The 18258-nt window shown below is 41.2% G+C and overlaps 1 protein-coding gene across 2 annotated transcripts in view; it reads left to right on the top strand.

Moving 5' to 3' along the window:
- Positions 1-18258, top strand: part of LOC135498077 (FMRFamide receptor-like) — a 75574-nt gene that overhangs the window by 40836 nt on the left and 16480 nt on the right. The window contains exon 1 of one of the 2 annotated variants that reach the window (XM_064788233.1): positions 15063-15158. The exons of the other annotated variant lie outside the window; for it this stretch is intronic. Coding sequence (XP_064644303.1) covers positions 15083-15158 — 76 coding nt within the window. The 5' untranslated portion in view covers positions 15063-15082. Of the gene's footprint in view, positions 1-15062; positions 15159-18258 lie in introns of those variants that run through there. 2 annotated transcript variants of the gene reach the window in all.

Genomic DNA, 18258 nt, shown 5'->3' on the forward strand with positions numbered 1-18258 from the left:
CGACGACGAGGAGGATTGATTGATTGACAAACCACATCATCGATATGGGCATGATCCATGTATATATACGCTTCAGCTAAGATCGTAATAAGAATCAACATATCCATTAACATTGGTTTGCCCCTTATGTTTTCTTTGACATCCTGGACAGCAACTCCTGAATCACTCGTGTATACGACAATCGATTCCGCTCCCAAACAAGTTAACATGTTTTCACAAAGCAATCAGGCAGGTGGTCGGAGGCTGATATTTATCGGCCGCTGGGTCCACCGGGGGCTGGCAGGTGTAACAATACCATTAGGTGCGCCCACTTCATCTCCTCTGCTACCGCTTACGTTTACCAAACAATTTGCTCGTGTCTCCTTTTCTCGCCATGCATTGATAAAATAACGTCACTTTTTCTTATTTGTTTCGCTGCGCTGACTGACCAGTCTCTAAACAGTAAGCAGGTATGAAATGAAATACTAAAAAATGGGTTTTAAAAGGCCCCACAAGTATGTAGTCTGTCGGCATTCGGTGTCGGGCTGACAAAAAAAAACATCAGATACGACAAACATTACCTGGATAGAAACAAAAACAAAAGAAAAAGGAGGGTATGTGCTTGTGGCAAATTTAAGGTACAAAAAATCAATATTACAATCACAAAAGTGGCAATGCCAATCTTTCGACTTGGGGAATGGTTGCCCACCTTTGCAACAAAAGTGGTGAATTAGATCTGGCGCACTGTTCAATTGTCTGCAAGAAGGAAGCAAATGCACACTGACAGATTAACGCAAATGCCTAATACGTTTATATTGATGTTGTCAGATTCGGTCTGGGGTTCCATCGCCAGAACTTACTGGAGCGACTCAGCATAAGTGATAGTCTCTCAGAATGCAGTTATCCCGATTGGAAAATGTGCATGAAAACGCACTGGACCGGGTGGATCCACGAATTTTTCCGAACAAATGCTGATGCGTTAGTACGGATTCGGGGATATGGCCTGTGGGGTCTCACCTGAAAAATCTTGAAGTGAACATTCTATGACAAGCTATATATTTTAGGGTAATCATAGCGATCCGAAAATCGGTAGTCGTAGGAGACCCCTCCCCTCAACGATTCGTTTCTTAAGAAAAACATTGAGAATTTGGGAACATACTTTTAGTAACGAGCATGAATATGCTGTGAAACCGTTTCACAACCAGAAAATTGGTATATCGTGGGTGTAATCAATTCGCTATCAGTTTTTTTACTGACAGGTACAATCCTCATACATTCTGCGGTGAAGATAAATGACCGTGTCTTTCCGTTATCTAGCTCTGTTCAATTATTTGTTTCAATCGTTTCGCTAAGCGAACATGAGGATATTTCACCATGAAATCTAATCTGAGCACCATACCATTAACATACACTTCACGCATTCCAGTTACTGAAAATCTTTCCTTAGATTCGGACAGCAATGCAAATTTAAACCACGGATATCTCATCTTAAGCTTAATTTTCTATTTCACGCCATAAGCTTCTTAACTTCGTGAAGAATTGTGAAATTTTTCAACCTGCTTATGGAACGGGTGCGGGCACTTCTAGTCTCAATCCTTTGTGTCACACTGCCGGTTCAATGGCATTATCTCCTTAGAACGCAGATTAGTGTTTTTTAAGTCATAATCCGTTACTGTTTCCATCGTTATTCGGAAAAATGAATGTGTTGCTTCTGTTTCATAAACCAGAAGCCAGAAAATTTTAATGAGACAGGCCATTGCCTATGCACATATCTTTAACAAGCAAGAATTAAAAGTGTTAAGACGGTCTTACAATAGAGGTGCGATAGGATGTGGTAAGTTCACCTGCCACCTTCTGGAAAAAACCGCCAAATCTTTTTCGCAGATAGAACAAACAGATGATATGCGATGAGCAATAATCACCAAGTAGAAACGCACTGAGAAAATGTACACGTTTCTACCAACATTCTATAAATCCGATGGTGAAAATGTACTTTGCCACTTAAAGTTGTACAAAGTGTAGCAACACTTGAATCAGCGCATTCGTTAATTCGCTAATTGTTCTCAGCCTCAAAAATAATGGTAAGGTGTTTTTATTAAAAGGATTCAATGACGAGCTGACAGCCGTTTGAATAAAGTAGTTCACATCCCTCTCGCTAGAAAAGCTGGGTGACATTGCATTGTGTCTGCTGAGGAACGTCTTGACCACTTGCTCGTTCTCTTTAGCTTTAGTCGACCGCTGCGTTAATGAACTTCGTGGGCAAGTTTGCCGTAATTCGTCAAATTTAATTTTTAGGTTGGCTGCATAAGTTCATTTCCATTCGTCTACTGATGGTACGTTGGGAGACGCTCAGTGTTCAAAATACAGTAAGGGAATAACAACGAGGACTCTACTAAAGCAGTGACTATACCTGGGCACTATTTAAGAAAACAGTGATGATCAAGGTTGTCCTTAACAAACGGTGTAAACTTATCGCAGCATCACCCAACATATCCACATTTGATCCTTTTCATCGAATATCGCTCCGTTTTCGACTAACTGGTATTGGCTTTCGCGTCATAATGGCGCTTGTCAATATGTGGTACAAATAAATCATCGTTATCATCCAACGTGCCATCAGGCGAGACTATCGTATCCGTATGCATCACTCCTTCTAGCCAGAATGATTTATGTCGACAATGGCAATCGAAGTTTGCCTAACGTATCGTAGGGTTTCTGGATACAGGATATAGATATATATGAGGACGACTTAGCACATTTGGTCCAACGAGGAACTGTTAGATAACCGGCCACCAGTACAGATATCAAAATTACAAAATTTGGGATGTAATTCCCATGTCGAAAACGCGATACAATACTCATGAGATCCTATTCAGCGAACACGGATTTTTCATTGTATACAATCATGTACATAAACTATCTTCACAAGATCTGATACTGGCAACAATAAGTTTATAGATTATAAATGTGCACTTATATATGTGAACAATACGTTGAATATCATATCTTAATCATCATCAAGTATCTTTACATATATCTTCTCGCCAACACTTTCCCATTTGTACCTTGACGGGCAACACACTACCTCTCTAATTAGGCGATTTGGCGAAAGAAATATGGCGGCGATTGCACCAATTACGCGGTTGGACTGCTGCTGTGTAACACTTTATGTCAGTTACCTTCAGTTCGCTGCACCAGTTGGTCAAAGGCGCTTAAGCTAACCTTGTCCGCAATTACTTGAAGTTAATGAACCCCCAGTGTTTCCAATTAGCCAAATCGAATTACCGATCTGTATTTCGCGAGGTGGACAGTGGGATGCTCAGGCGCTTGAGATGATGTACATGTACACTGTTCATATAATGGGGTCCAGCTCTCCTTAGGCTCCTGTTTTGAAATGGTCTAGATGCACGGTCTTTGAATGGCATTCTCACAAATAGACGTGTGAATATATATTATCAGTATGTCGCGCTCGGATGAGTACGTCACATTATCAACTGCCCCGAAAGTATGACGTCCCAGTCATTTCAGCCCAGCCCCTTCCGTCAATTCGATGAGGCCCCGTCGAGCCACCTGTGACCCTTTTAATTGCCACGTCTGTTATAAAGATTATTATGCGATTTTCGTAAAAATATTATCAGTTGTGCGTACAATATCACATGTATAATTTGTATGATTCTTGTAAGAATCTGGTTTAATATGTTACTGGAAACCTATTATACGATCTATAGATTCGCGATGGTCATGTAATACCATTCATAGTGTGCTCTTCAACCATTTCTAGAACATCCGATATAGCTATGAATGTAATCTCATCAGCGACATAAACGACCTAATACCGTATCCATGTGATAGAGATGCGCAATTTGATTAGACCAATTGGTACAAGGAACAGATTAGCTGATCACACAGTCTCCGTATTGTCAGCTGAGGTAAAGCTGTAAAGGGACACTGCTTATTGCTAAGGGAGTGACCTTTTCGCCCTCTCTGAGACTTCGGTCATGTGTATTAACCCTAATTGCTTTTTGTTTGCCCTGCAAATAGTTCATGGGATTGTGGCGCCGTGAGAATGCTGATAAGTTAGACCAGCTGTTGGCTAGGTTAATTTCATACTAAACGTCCATCTGAAAATCGGAAATACTATTGAAACCATGTCACATTGATATTCATTGAAGAGAATATGTGGCGCTTTGGCGTTTTGTTCACATTATCAATTTGATCAAGCAAAGCTTGGCATTGAAATGCTAAGAACACCAGCCTCGCGAGCGGACATGTCACTAACGTCGACAGCCGCTCCAAATCGCCTTTTTCTACTTTTCCGCTTAAGTGAATTACGTAGATTGGATCCTGTGGTTACTTGGTTGATGACTTAATGAATTAGATCTTAGCGTCTGCCCAAAGGAATCCAACTAAACTGAGCTTCTTTCTGACTTCTCGTGTTTTGCTGATAGATCAATCTTTCGTGAACATTCCATCCGGACTTTGTCAACAGATAGACGGGGTGAGGTTTTTTACAACCAAAACACAACAAAATCTCTTCCAAAAGGTGGAATGTGGTTTAACTCCCAGTCAATGCAACTTGATTTCTCTGTGGTTCCTAAACAATCTTACATTGGGAACTATCAAGAGATTGTATCTGTAAGCAAGAAACAGAACAATGTCTTATAAACTAAGGACCTGAATCTTACTTTCTTAGTCGTGCTATTTTACTTCGACCATATAAGTACATGTATGCTGATTACTAAGTATTAAGCTTTGAAAAAACCCCAGACATATCCTCCAGCTGTTCTATCGCGCCAATCAGGCATTATGGTCCTTCATACTCGGTCAATGGGACAGGTAATCAAAGTCCAGAGTTCTCTCTATCCGAATATCTGAAGCTGGTTTTAGGTGGCTACTATGCGCCTGATTCTGTAAGCCATGAGATTGGATACCGTCGGTAACTGAATAATTACGATTCTGCTTCAGCATGTCTTCTTACTGGTGGTGTCAATGATAGGATTAACCTTTTCAACACCATTTCCCTGCATGGACTCGTCCAGTTATTCCATTGGATAAGACCACAGGATGAAAAGTGGGGATGAAGAGGTTAACCTGCTACAGTTGTAGTTCAAAAGGTCCCCTTCAACGACAAGCATCGCTAACCTTTTTCTTGTGCTGTCAAACGTGATATTTTTTTGTCCGCTATTCACACGATTTGCAGAATAAGAAGAAATAATTGGCGGAAATACACAACAGTTACTCTATTTGCTATCTTTTCACGCTATTATGTTGCAGCAAAACATTTTGTTAGCGAGAACAAAGGCACAACCCATTTTTGCAAAACATTTTCATAATTTGACACATCATTATCGGTATGAATATCCGATAATATCAAACATGGTCACAAAGTCAAGCAACTGGGATAGGGTAACATCCGTAACTCTAGGATACAATGACTATTAGTATATAGCATTCAAATACCCTAGTTTCACCCAATATAAGACCAGTTCCGCTAGAACCGGATCTACTAGTTTACAGATTCAAGCAAAGATGACTGAAATATAAGCGCATTTCCGTTGCCTTGTTGGTTTCACGGGGCAAATGTGAACGTTAATTATCTCCGCGGAGAACTGACGTGTCCGTGGAGAGCTGGTGTGTCCGCGGAGAATGCGGACAATAGCTACTGGGATGGTTATGGCCACCGCTGAATTATATTTACAGTTCTTATTTCCATCCAATACAGTCGCTTGCTTCCAACTGGGTGAACACGGGATAATCGGTTCGTGCGATTTTGCCATTTTCTCTACCCGTGGACCCTCATAAAATTCGATGAATGATTCGGGTATAGATCTCGCACGGCGAAGATAACTCCCAACGTCGAAAGGGTCTTGCACACGTGTCGATTGATAATAATTGTACCAATCAGATTGTCGTGAGAGAAGTCTTTTCCAAACTGTAACTGGACCTTCCTATTTTAACGATCGGTCGACCTCTTCGCCGCCTGCTCAATCGAGTGCGACGCCATCTACGGGATGTGTGTTCAACTATTAATTGACACACGGTGCTCTGTTATATTGAAACCGAGCTGACAACACCTCAAAATTATACAATAAAAGTAGCTATTATTACACAGTAAAAATGACTATAATTATACAGTAAAAATTACTATAATTATACAGTAAAATGACTATAATTATACAGTAAAAATAACTATTTTTAAAATAAATATTTTTATAGTATTTTTTTCTACTCATGTAGTCCATATTGCTCGGAGTCAAATTAGTTGTTTCAAGTATCGAAAGTTACTTTTAGAATACATGTTACCTGCTTGTTGTAATAGGAACGCTCGAGCCTCAGTGATCATTCTGCCGGATCCTGAAACAGCAATCAAGAAAAAAAAACTTCCAAGAAGAAAACAACGTGTCAGGTAGTTTTCGTTGTCGTACGAAGGCGCTATAGATAGTTTTCTTAAAATTGCCAGCGTCGTCGTGGAAATGTCAGATTAATTTTGTCATTTGCTCGTCTTTCGTTATGACCAATCTCATCCCAATGCGTTTATTTTCTACTGGCACATCAATGGTTATAAGAACCGGAAGAAACAGAGAGACGAGGTATACACAGGCAAAATGTGTTATGCTGTTGTAACTTTTTTCTGAGTGTTTCCCTTATTGTTTTGTAACGCTGACAGATCGATAGACGCGTTTTTCTGTGTTTCCGCTTGTTAAAATTCGTGATCTCTCGCGGCTGACTATTTTGCGGTTAATCGAAATATGGGAAACAACCGCATACTTTATATCGATAGACGTTGAGGCCGGGTGATGACGCGTATTACCGTAGTGTGGTGCCTGTGGGATCGCGCAATCTGCCGTATGAGTATGCTATTGGTGCCTTTCATATCAGGTAATTAGCAAGGTAGAATTAGTAGTTAGCTAATTAATTGGCATCATCAAATGATTTTCATTCAACATTTTCGGTGGGTATGCTCGCCAAATTGCATACCTGGCCAATGTCTTAACATTGTCCCCAGACAATATCCCATTCTTCTAATTCGTGTTAAGAGGACCCTAATTTATCAGGAAGGAACTACAGATATAAGTGTGGCCTTTCTTGCATTTGTTCGATTAATTATCAATTCATCTCACGTTTAACTGTTCATGCGAAGAATACCAATTAATTATGGGCCAAACTAGGGACTTGCGACCTTGGGGACGCGCACGAACGAAAAGGATGAATTGTCACCCGCGTCCACGCTAGAGCAAATTAACTGTGGACGATGATTATGTTCATCATTATATTTCAAGCTTTGTGCTCGGACATAGTAACCCGGAGATGATTCTAACGCTTTTGGCTAATTGGATATGTTTAGGGAGAAATGTATCAAAGATTCGTCATGGATTGTCCCCCAATGCCAGCGCTTGGTGTTATGTCATTATCGGAAACATGCGTAAGACCATGTTTACCAGAGATTGTTGTCGTCAGATCAATGTTCGTAGTGTGTTGGTTGCTTTCTACCGTCAAATGGCAGTTTGCTTACATCAACACTGGTGCTGTCTGTAGAGGGGAGCGAGCATAGGCTGTATTTGACTCCGCATTCTGAATCATGTTCTTCGACTGGTCAAACAGTTGCAAACACAATTTTTTGTCAGGAGAGAAGTTTTGTAATTAAAAGCAAGGTTTACATTTCCCGTAGCTAGGCTGACCAACAACAATAACCACGGAGAGAGTATTTGCTTTCAAAACTTAATGATACGTTTCCATATTCTTGGTATGTTCACGAACAGTGGGAAAGAAGAGTTGAATACAGCCAACGTGTGAGACGAAAGCCACTTGGTTCTCGGCACCAGCAAAGTCGACACGTAAAACTAATGGATCCACCTGCGCCAGTGGCAGATTATTGGAGATTTTACCACTCATTAGAGGCTGTCTTGAAAAATCCCATTAGGTGTTTTGGTAATGGCGACCACACGCAGCGGCCTGTGTCTGTTTGCCTACCCTCTGGTCTCCAACCTCTGTCACTGTCACAGAGGTGCGGCAATCGCTATTATATTTTCATAGGCAGCGCCCCCACGGACAATAACCATTTCTTGATGTCTTCATATCATTGCCATAGTCTCCCGTTTCCGCAAAAAAATCAAATACAACCCGGGTGGAAAATCAAGATAAAGATTATTCTAAGTTCTTGAATAATGTTAATACAAATGTACATGTATGATGTACACAGAACAGATAAAAGATCTGAACTAAGAATTATATTTTCGACCTGGGAATGATTTGGATTATCCAACAACTTGAAAGTCCATTCCTCTGCTAAGTTAGCTCCCCCCCCCTCCCGATAAGGGTTCGTTGCCCTCTCGATCTGTTCCCATACATGTATCTCATCTTTCCTCCCCTTATCTCTCCCACCCAACCAGACTTAACACGGACGTGATCAGACTCTCGCAGCATCTTTCCGATATCCACCTCACCATAAGTTGGTTGATCCGATTTCCCACCGCAGACCAGCGTCTATCCCAGCTTGTCAACTTTGTCTCCTACTTTACCTCAGTGGAAGCTGATAAGCCTTATATTCACGAAGTCACGAAGTATGGTCATACCAGGCATAGCCGAGGGAATAACCATAGATTTGGGGATCAGGCGTTCAAGCAATGGCACTCATACGTTGTCAAATGAATGACTACACGACCCCATCTTGGGGCAAGCAAGACCCCATACGGGCCTTTTTTCAATGCACCGACACCTGTACGACGATAGGCCATCCACCGTTGAAAGTGATATCATTCACCGAACACTGCCGATGTTGAAACCAAACTTTTGAAACCATACTTTTTTCAGTCACAATCTAGATTAGACCATGTTGAAATCAAAACTAGGTCGCGGCCCATCCCTAACAATCCTTGCTGATGCAGCGTACTCCACGATCCGAAATATCTCGATATTTTTCTCATTCGGGTTATTGGATAATCCATGTTGAAATCACAAACAGGACCGCTTCCGAGCCCATCCCTAAACATCTTTGCTCGATCCGAAAATAATAACTGGAACACCATTGTTTAATCAAAAAAGAACTGGGACATTAACGTAAGCTAATTTGACGAAAACACGATCGTTTGAAAGCAAAACAGAATACGTCACAACGGCACCTCTGTGCTTTTCGTCGCCTTGTCAACATCAAATCTGGTATCTTTTTAGTTCATTAAAATGGAATTCACTGTGCTTTTGAAGATAAGAAACGTCCGTGTTTACATGCCTATTCAGATATTAATTAAGCCCGGGTTTAACATTAGAATTATTTCCGGCAGACGACTCGGTTCCTTTGGAGGCTGATTTGCGCAATGGGGACAAAGCTACGAGCTGGAACGCGAGATTACGGCACGCTCTTATCTCCGCAGAAGTTGATTGTGTGAGAAATTGGAATATGCGAGCTGTTGTCGTGCCTTTTGTTGTTTTGATAGTTCTTCTGGAAGATCAAAGGAGATTGCTCATTACGCATCTTATAATGACAAGAAAAGCCCCGCTTTGTTGGCCTTTCACTTTCAATTTTGATGCCTTTCTTAATTTCAAAATAGAACGATGACACGAGTCAGATATTTTACGGTTTCTTCTACTTCTTCCCATCTCCGGGTTCGACAGCAGAACTCTCTTCTCCCGTAAGGTCACTCGCTGCTTATGTCCTTCGTGACCAGTTTTTTGCATCGAAAGAAAAACCCCTGAAAATATCAGTTAATTCTATATCAGTTAAGTTCAAAACTGCTTCAAGGTCTAAATCCTGGCCATCATCTCTTCATACTTATAATGGTCTTATCTAAATGCAGACACATCTTATGAGGATTTGAGCGAATTGGTTTTCAACATGACCAGACCATCGTCGGATAATCCAAACAAATTATGAACAATATTATAGACTCAACCATACTTTCGCAAACGCCTCGGTATATAAGTCAGAATAAGATAAAGACTCCGGTATTAAATATAGTAAGGTTTCTTAAAGATTTCGAGACGATTTCAATACGTGACCGGTTTGCACAGTCTTCTTTAATAAGCAAAGTCGAAAATCCATCACGTCTGTATCTAATAATCCTGATTTGAATGGACGTGCTCGCGATGCCCTCTCCGAAATACCTAAATGTCACCAAAAAAGACCAAATCTTTTATAGGGGGCGTCCAAAACATCACTTTTTATTTGATTAGAGGAAGACTGTCAACGACTTATCAGTTGACTATTATTGTGTATCTACATGTATGTTTTGGCGAGGCATGAAGATGTGACAGATGGCATTTAATCTGCCAAGGCCGTTTTTAAGCGTATCTATCCGTGTCCTTTCATTGTTTCTGCATTTCAAACATTAACCTTTGTAATGGACATGCTAAGGGTAATGAGTACGCCATCATACATACAATAAAGAAGTTAACTGGTAGCCTACTCTAATTAGTCAGCGAGTATTAAAGGCTAAACCTTCTCTACTCTTTCCCAACATGCCACTGGCCTGGCCGTGCAAACATCGCCAAATACATGCTATCATATAAACCTCATTGATTTCTTCTATTGGTTTAGAGATCTCGTTTTACCACTGATATCTGATTGTTTATTGATATGATAGCAAACACCTATGAACATGATGGCCGGATATAGGTGCATCTTCATCGTTTACCGCGAACGATGCGAAAAATCAATTGTCGGATGCGATGACAGAACGTCGATGACTGTAGTGAGACCAGATTATTGGCAGACTGTTTCGCGGGATTCAATGACTGATTCAACGAAGAGTGGTTTACCGCATTGATCGCCGCCGCGTTAAACTCTCGGCTCCAGCGGGTATTTCCTCTTTCAAATTATCCGCTGTAGCCAACTCGATGGAGCGCCTAAGTATCATCAAAAGAGGTCAGCCGCACCAGTTTGGTTCTATTCAGAAAAATAAAGACTATGATGAATATCATCATTTTGCCGCATCGCCGACCAAATCGAGAAACGCACTCTGTTGGCCGCTGAAGTGAAGATCGTTGGAAGTTCTTATCCTTTTTTCAAGGTATGTGATTTCGTTCGAACTTCTGCCGACCGCGGCGCTGTTTGAAAGTTCTCAAAGGAGAATAGATCAATTTGGTTTATCCGCAATCATAAGAAAAACATCGGGATGTAGAAATCAATAGAAAATGCTTTAACGTCACCAAATCTTCCTTTCGGTAAATAGATTTGTTCCGCACAGGGCAATTCGTAAACCTATGGTGAATAACGAAGACGCATGCAGGTAACATCGCAAAGCGATATCTCGCCTCATGGCCCAATGAACCAAGCACTCTAGCAAGACAGGAAGGACATAATGGACTACATCCTGAGGTCAGATGGGCACTGATGTCAACTCGCCACCAATTCTACGGAAGCCGAGTTCGTCAACCAATTGCGGAAGGTGGTGTACCTCATGACATTTGGTGAATGCTGACAGGTACTTCCCGTATAAGCGGTCTAGGTAATGGTGTAACGTTTTTGTTCATCTAGTCTCGATTTGGCAATGCTGGGCGGCAGCACGCTTTAATTGTAAAATGTCGTTGCTCACAGTAAATGACCCTTCTGCACTTTTCTCGCTTCCTGATTGATATTTCTATTTGATGATGTTTACAAAGCCCAATCCCCGCCACTCACAATGACTGGTACACGGCACAGTCTGCGTGGGGTTCACACACGGTGATTATACCCACTGATTTTCAAAAGAATGAAAGCTTACAAGAAAGAAGGGGGAAAATACAACAAATGATGTCCCTTTCTTTTACCCTTATTCTAGTGTCACCTGGCGATAATCGGGGCTCAAATACTTGTCTTGGAAACAGGTGATCGATCCGTGTCCCTTAAGTAGGCTTCCTGTGATCGCATAATGGCCACCTGCGCTGCAGGACGTAAGAGGATAGTCGGTGGTCTTCACAAAGAGAGTTTTTCCAACCGCGATCCACTGTCGTGTAGACGATAAAAATACGAAAGACGCTTTAGAAAGTGCGGGAAACTGAGAGAGTTGCTAAAGTCTAGTTTGTTGCATGCGACAGATATCACATCTCAGTGGCTTGACTGCGGAGGCCGTTATAACGATATCAGCCTACGCCTGACGAGTTTTAATTTTGGGCGATGATATTCCTGCCGTTGGCATCCTCGGGGAATGCAAAGCTAAATCAATCACCGACTGCCGTCAATTGGCAGGAACCGGCGTGCGTGTTTCCATTCTTCCTAGCCTCGACAGTATTTGGAACTCTAGTATCAGATCGTTCGTTGTTATTGAGTAGCCGCATTTATACTACATCAAGTGGCCGACGCTATCACTATCGTCATTAATAGCGTTCATGTATGTTCGAGGCAGTGATACTCTTGTTACACCTAGCTAAGCCACCCCCCCCCCTCCCCCTAAAAAAAGCGTTTTTCATGCAGATCTTAGTCTTGATGGCCGACGGATAAATCTACCTCCATATAATATAAAATAGTCTTGCGCCCAAAAAAAACGCATACATCATCGCATGCTCGGAGGTACAGCAATTCAATGAAGAGTTCCAATTCGTTCTATCAACCAACCGGGTGCATTTTGCAGCAACTTGGGAAAAATACAATACATGTATAATATTGCTCGATTGGCCTAAAATTGGCAACATCAATCCCGCTTCGTGGATGATTGATCAGAAATCCATGCATTTTGAGTCATGTTCGTTGAACTTTTTCGGGGGGGGGGGATGTAAGACCTCACCTTGACCGTGTCAGTCTGAATGCTCGAAATAATGAGCATCGGCAAGTTGGTATGGAAGAACGTGACTTGTCGCAATCAAGGGACCTCATCTGCCACATACTGCTCTCATCTTGCCCTCAACTCCAAGAATGTCATATTCTTCCTTGGCGATACTTTTTTAGACAACGTGTAATTGGCAGTCCGAGCCGGAGGGTAGTTCCTGCCATTAGTCCAGGCACACGGGGCGTACTCTTCGTCAGTGTTGTCGACAGATGGCTGGCATGTCCGTGTCGATAATTTTTGTTTTGCCAGACTAGACGAAAGATAACAGGATGTTTCTACTTGCTGGGACGACAGTCATTAAACACGAAACCACAATGAGTAAAATACAAGAAGAAACAAAACTAGCTGCCGTCACATTATCAAGCTTGGTACTCTGCCCAAACCTATAGACAGATCCCCTTTTTTTCAATGTCCTCTCATGACCGCCAACAAAGGTTACATCCGATAGAGGACAGTTGATGTCAACTTACGACATGACGTTGAGCACGAACATAGAAAAGACCCCTTTTTTCCAAGCACCACTTCAAGCTTCTCTCGACCTGCCGTAAGGGGAGTCAACTTTGCTGCCAAAGTAACGCGCGGTGTTTTTTTTCTCAGCTCGCAGTGCTGATGGCCAGAAGAATAGATCCCGTGATAATTTGTCTCCGCTGGAATGGTAGCTGTCAAGTTGATGGCGTAAGCGAGAACAATAATACGCTTGTATTTTCTGCAACATTCTAAAAAATGCGGATGTGACAGGGCAAGGAACTGACCAAACTTGTCAGGTTGGAGAACCGCGGATTATCCAATTTTGATCATTTCTTTTTACCCGCCGTCATGTACGGATCTAAGATGGAGTGGGGGTTGGGGTGGGTGCTAGTTGAATATCCATTTGGCTTTGTATAAAAAAATTACGTGCATGCAGCTTTGCTGAAACTATGTATTTGTATATCTGTCCTCCCAACGGCAATGGTGAAATTTATATTCTCTTCGTTTTTACGAAATGCTTTCAGACGCATTATTTCCAACGTCTCTTCTGTCACAAAACGTATTGCATCGCCTGACGAGATTCACCGCGGTGAGTCACTCTCCATCTGGTTGTCAAGGACGCTACTTCAGGCAATGCTGCCTCCCGACGATCCCATTTCAAATCTTTTGAAAGCTCGCTGCATTGGGGAATCCAGTGCTTTCGAGATATCGATACCTTCTTCGGTTCGGGTGAATTAAGCACTCGAAAATTCTGTCCGCTTTTGTTATTGAAATAGTTGTGTTAACCTTCGATCGTACACATGGGTTATGACCGTGTAAACAATTCGATTATTGATGCGTCTTTCTTATTTCGGATTCAACAGTTCAATCATGATGCACATGTGTTTATTGTATCAACGAGTGTCAAAGACATGTTCACAATTCAATAACTAAGATGGGCTTTTTTCGGGATGTAGCAAATTCGATTTGTTAGTCGCTTGACAGTTATCAGTGACATTTTATCTAACTACTGGTCATGGTACAATACTTATAACATGGATAATCGCTTGCCTGTCTGAAGCTATTGGAAATCAAAAACAGTTCCTCGGAGGGGATCTCTTCCAGTTTCTTGAGGATATCGGTGATTCTACTTCTTCTTCTTCTTCTTCTATGCTACTGCTATATGGCATTGTAACTTGACCCAGCTGGCAACGGACAGGAAATTAAGTGGTTCCATTCGAAAGGGGTAGGATTTTTATGTGTTTATACCATATGTTAACATATTATTATATGCCAGATCGACATTTTCATGATCAGTAGCCATCATTGTTTGGTTTGAATGAAGTGTTTGAGAACTGTAGTGCAGATAAAAATCAAGTGAATATATCACTCATGCTTCGTGATTTATCGTCTATTCTTTCACAATGCGAATGGTGAACTTTTGCCTATTTCTTAAATGGCTACGAACAGTTTACGTAATCTGGAATTCTTTGAACCGTGATTGATATTTTGCTGACGAGTTGATCACTTATCATAATAAAACGTCGAATGAATAATGCATTCGTTCAAAAGTAAGTAAATTGAAATTCATTCGTCTGGTAACGTTCTCTCAGCATTTGTGTAGGAAACATCTTTTGAGGTGTTAAAACATATCGTGGTATTTAACAAAGTTAGAATTAACAATTGGGAAACTTGGCCTGTGAGGCTCATTCGTATAGACAGGAATTGACCAGAAGACAATTTGGCAAATATTGGCTCAACGAACTGGCCGCCTGTAACAAGGTTGTGTGCTTCTCGACGAATTATGATACATCAAGGAAAGTTTGAGTTGTTTTATACGCTATAACTATGAACTAGGAATCCCTGCCGTTGACGCATTTACGAAGTAACGCGCCACAGACGATCGGCAATTGCTTTTTATGGCAATCGGAATGTATAAGCCGTTGATGTCACCGCCAAACTGGCACTATCTGGATACAGACTTAGACAAACAAGGTAGGGCTATCTTTATCAATGTCATACAGAAGCGTTTTATTTGAACTCGAACTGGAACTGGGTGCTATTTTGCTGTTGAAACGCATGGCGAACAAAGAAAATCCACCCAACAATTATGTACACGTACAGTAGAAGATATCGCTAGACTTCTACACGTTTGGTACGAATTGCCTACAATTTATCTACAGCTCATCCTAACTGAATCAAACGGAATGTAGATATACAGTGCCGCCAAATGAACCTTTGGTTACTATTGGGGAATGCTGCTCTTACCATTGTATCAAGACCAAAGAGAGGAATTGCTGCCAATTTCCAAGGCATTACATGTATTTATTTTTTTTACTCGAATATGAATCTCAGCAAGTATTTCTATATCTGTCTTCACAACGGAAATGATGCAATTCATACTCAGTCCCCATTTACGCCATAAGAAATGTTCAAATCTATTACAAATTTCACGTTTTAAGGAATGGCGTAGGCATGTACTTGTGACTTTGTGAATTATGTGTGACGTCCACAACCCGTTTATAACATTTTTAAATGTTTTCGAAGAATAAATTCTAATTTGCTGAATGAGTACCGGTAATAGGTTTAACTCCAAACACTGCAATGACTGCTGGAGAGTTTTCGCTACTATCTGTTGCGGAGAGTTTTTTTACCACTGGTGCACTTATCTAATACCCTCATTAGTTTTCATATAGCAACTGCTATCAAATTAAATTTTTAACTGGTAACTTTGAGCCACTTACACGTAATCAATCACAATTATGTGGCATTTTCCCGCCCAAAGCAAATCAGTCATCATTTTGTTCGGCAGTTTTAAGCAATAAACAGCTAATTAGTCAAATGAATCCTAATGAGTTTACCTTGCACTTCTCTGGGAAGTTAATTATTTTCAGAGACTTTTAGAGATTTTCAGACATTTTCTATCTGGAGCAAAATTGCCACGGGCATTGAAAGGGTTAAGATCATATTCAGATTCTTATAATTACACGTGTATGCAATCTTTACAAGACTCTTGAAAGATTCTGGTTAACAAGATTCTGGTTAACAAGATTCTGGTTAACAAGAATCTGGTTAACAAGAATCTGGTTAACAAGAATCTTGTAAACGTTGTTCTTTTACACGATTTTGTACTCTAGACTGAATAAGATCCCCAAAAAAATCGGATTAGAGTACTACAGAGAAAAAAGGTAATATCGGATTTTCGGCCTAGGCCGGCAACTGTCACACAAAAAAGACACTTCGAACCGATGTCCTTATAGATAATTCAATAGCAAGCGTGCCTCGAAGGTTAGATCAAATGCTTACGATCAATTATTGGAGCATGACACGCCACTGCCTCGATTCCGTAATATCTTTCCCTGGGGACGTTATATATTGAACTGGCGAACGGATGATCGCAAGTCCAAATTATCCCCAATATTCGTTCTAAAATCGGTAAAATGATATATGTGTTTGTGTACAAAAAAACCTACGCCCAACTGGAAGTGCTCTTCATCGATGTGTTTAAGATCACTAAATTAGTGCCGATGGTGGCTCGCAATCATAACTCTAGTCCAAAGCAGTCCAAAGGTAATGGATCGAACTACCATATAATTACATGTGCATGCAATCGTTACAAGACTCTTTGACATGTTAGTGTAAATGTCTAACCAAAATCTTTCAAAAGAAGAGTCTGTAAAGAACGTGTGCTTTGAACGAACCTGCGGATCAACTTTATAGTCCTGTGAGAGTCTTGTTTGGGTCCAATTCAGTTCCAAAATATCAATTATCGATGATCTTGCGTCTGCCTGTGCTCCAAAAATGCAATGGAGATCCATTATTATGCTGTCGTTCTGTCTAGCCACCCCTGGTTTCGTTCTCTTTCGACCTCAGGATTTGCTTACGAGTCTTCGCCTGTATCAAGCTTTACTTACCTTTTTTCTCCCGATCTCAGAGATGGGTGACGATTGAGCAAAGGTCTGATGTTTGTCAGGTAAAGCTTAGTGATTTCTAAGTAATTTAATAGTGTCTTGTATGCTGGAAGGGCATTACCATGGTATCTGCAGGTGTGTTTGTCCTATCGTTTATTCGTTCTCCCTTGGTATATATTTCTGGTATGGAACGAATGATGAAAAAAACGCAAGACTTCGAACAAGGAATGATAAAGAGGTTCTTTGTTCTTTCCACCTCCAAGAGTTCCGCAAAAAATACCGTATGCATACCGTTCCATCTGAAGAACTTCGTTAATATGAATGATGCATGTTGTGCCTGGCATTTCTTGCAGATGATGGAGATGTTTAGGCACAAAAAGTACCCCTCTAAAAATCTCCGGCACAGGTGTTGCACGATCATGCCCTTTTAACGTAACTGACGCGTCCTTGGAGGAATTATGTTCTACACCTTCAGCTCACGTCCGGGAAGGTAAAGATATAGTGACAGGTCTGTCAAGGATACCGCCACCGGTAGCTTTGACAAAGGCGTCGACTGTGAAATTTTAATAACATATAGATCTCATTGAAAGCTGACACGACTGGAATTATCTTCAATCTTCGTGTGGCTGCAGGCGTCGATAAATAGGCTTGTTGTAAAGGAGATGAGATATGGATATACGTTCAGAAGGCTATGACTACTGCACGCTGAAAATTGGTAGATGATATCGATATGACGAAGAAAGTAAGGACCGTTGAATCAGGGTGGTCACAAAAAAGCACTGTAGAGTCGCAAATTTGGCATTTGGTAGTACGAAGGAGGGGCATTTCGTATAACTATCAAATCTGCCGGCGGCGTTCGTTATACCTATTATACAATAATTGGTGATCACGTCGAATAATAGACCCTCAGACATATCCACTCGATGAGAGAAGATCATCTCTGGCCGTGACAGCTATAATGGGCCAGGATCTATCTCTCAATCGAACCTCGGGAAGGCAATAGCGATCCTCAGCTTGATTCACTCAAACTGTCAATCAGCATGATCGGATCGAATACTTTCCTGATCGTTTGTGCCGACTTTCTGTCTAATGGATCTTCAGTACAGCTCTAGTCATGTGTAACTTGCCTTGTCCTGCGCATCTTAACTAAAAATCTAATAAGGATCATTTATCTGGTTTGTCTC

The sequence above is a fragment of the Lineus longissimus genome, chromosome 13 (assembly GCF_910592395.1).
Source record: "Lineus longissimus chromosome 13, tnLinLong1.2, whole genome shotgun sequence".
Taxonomy (NCBI): Eukaryota; Metazoa; Nemertea; class Pilidiophora; order Heteronemertea; family Lineidae; genus Lineus; species Lineus longissimus.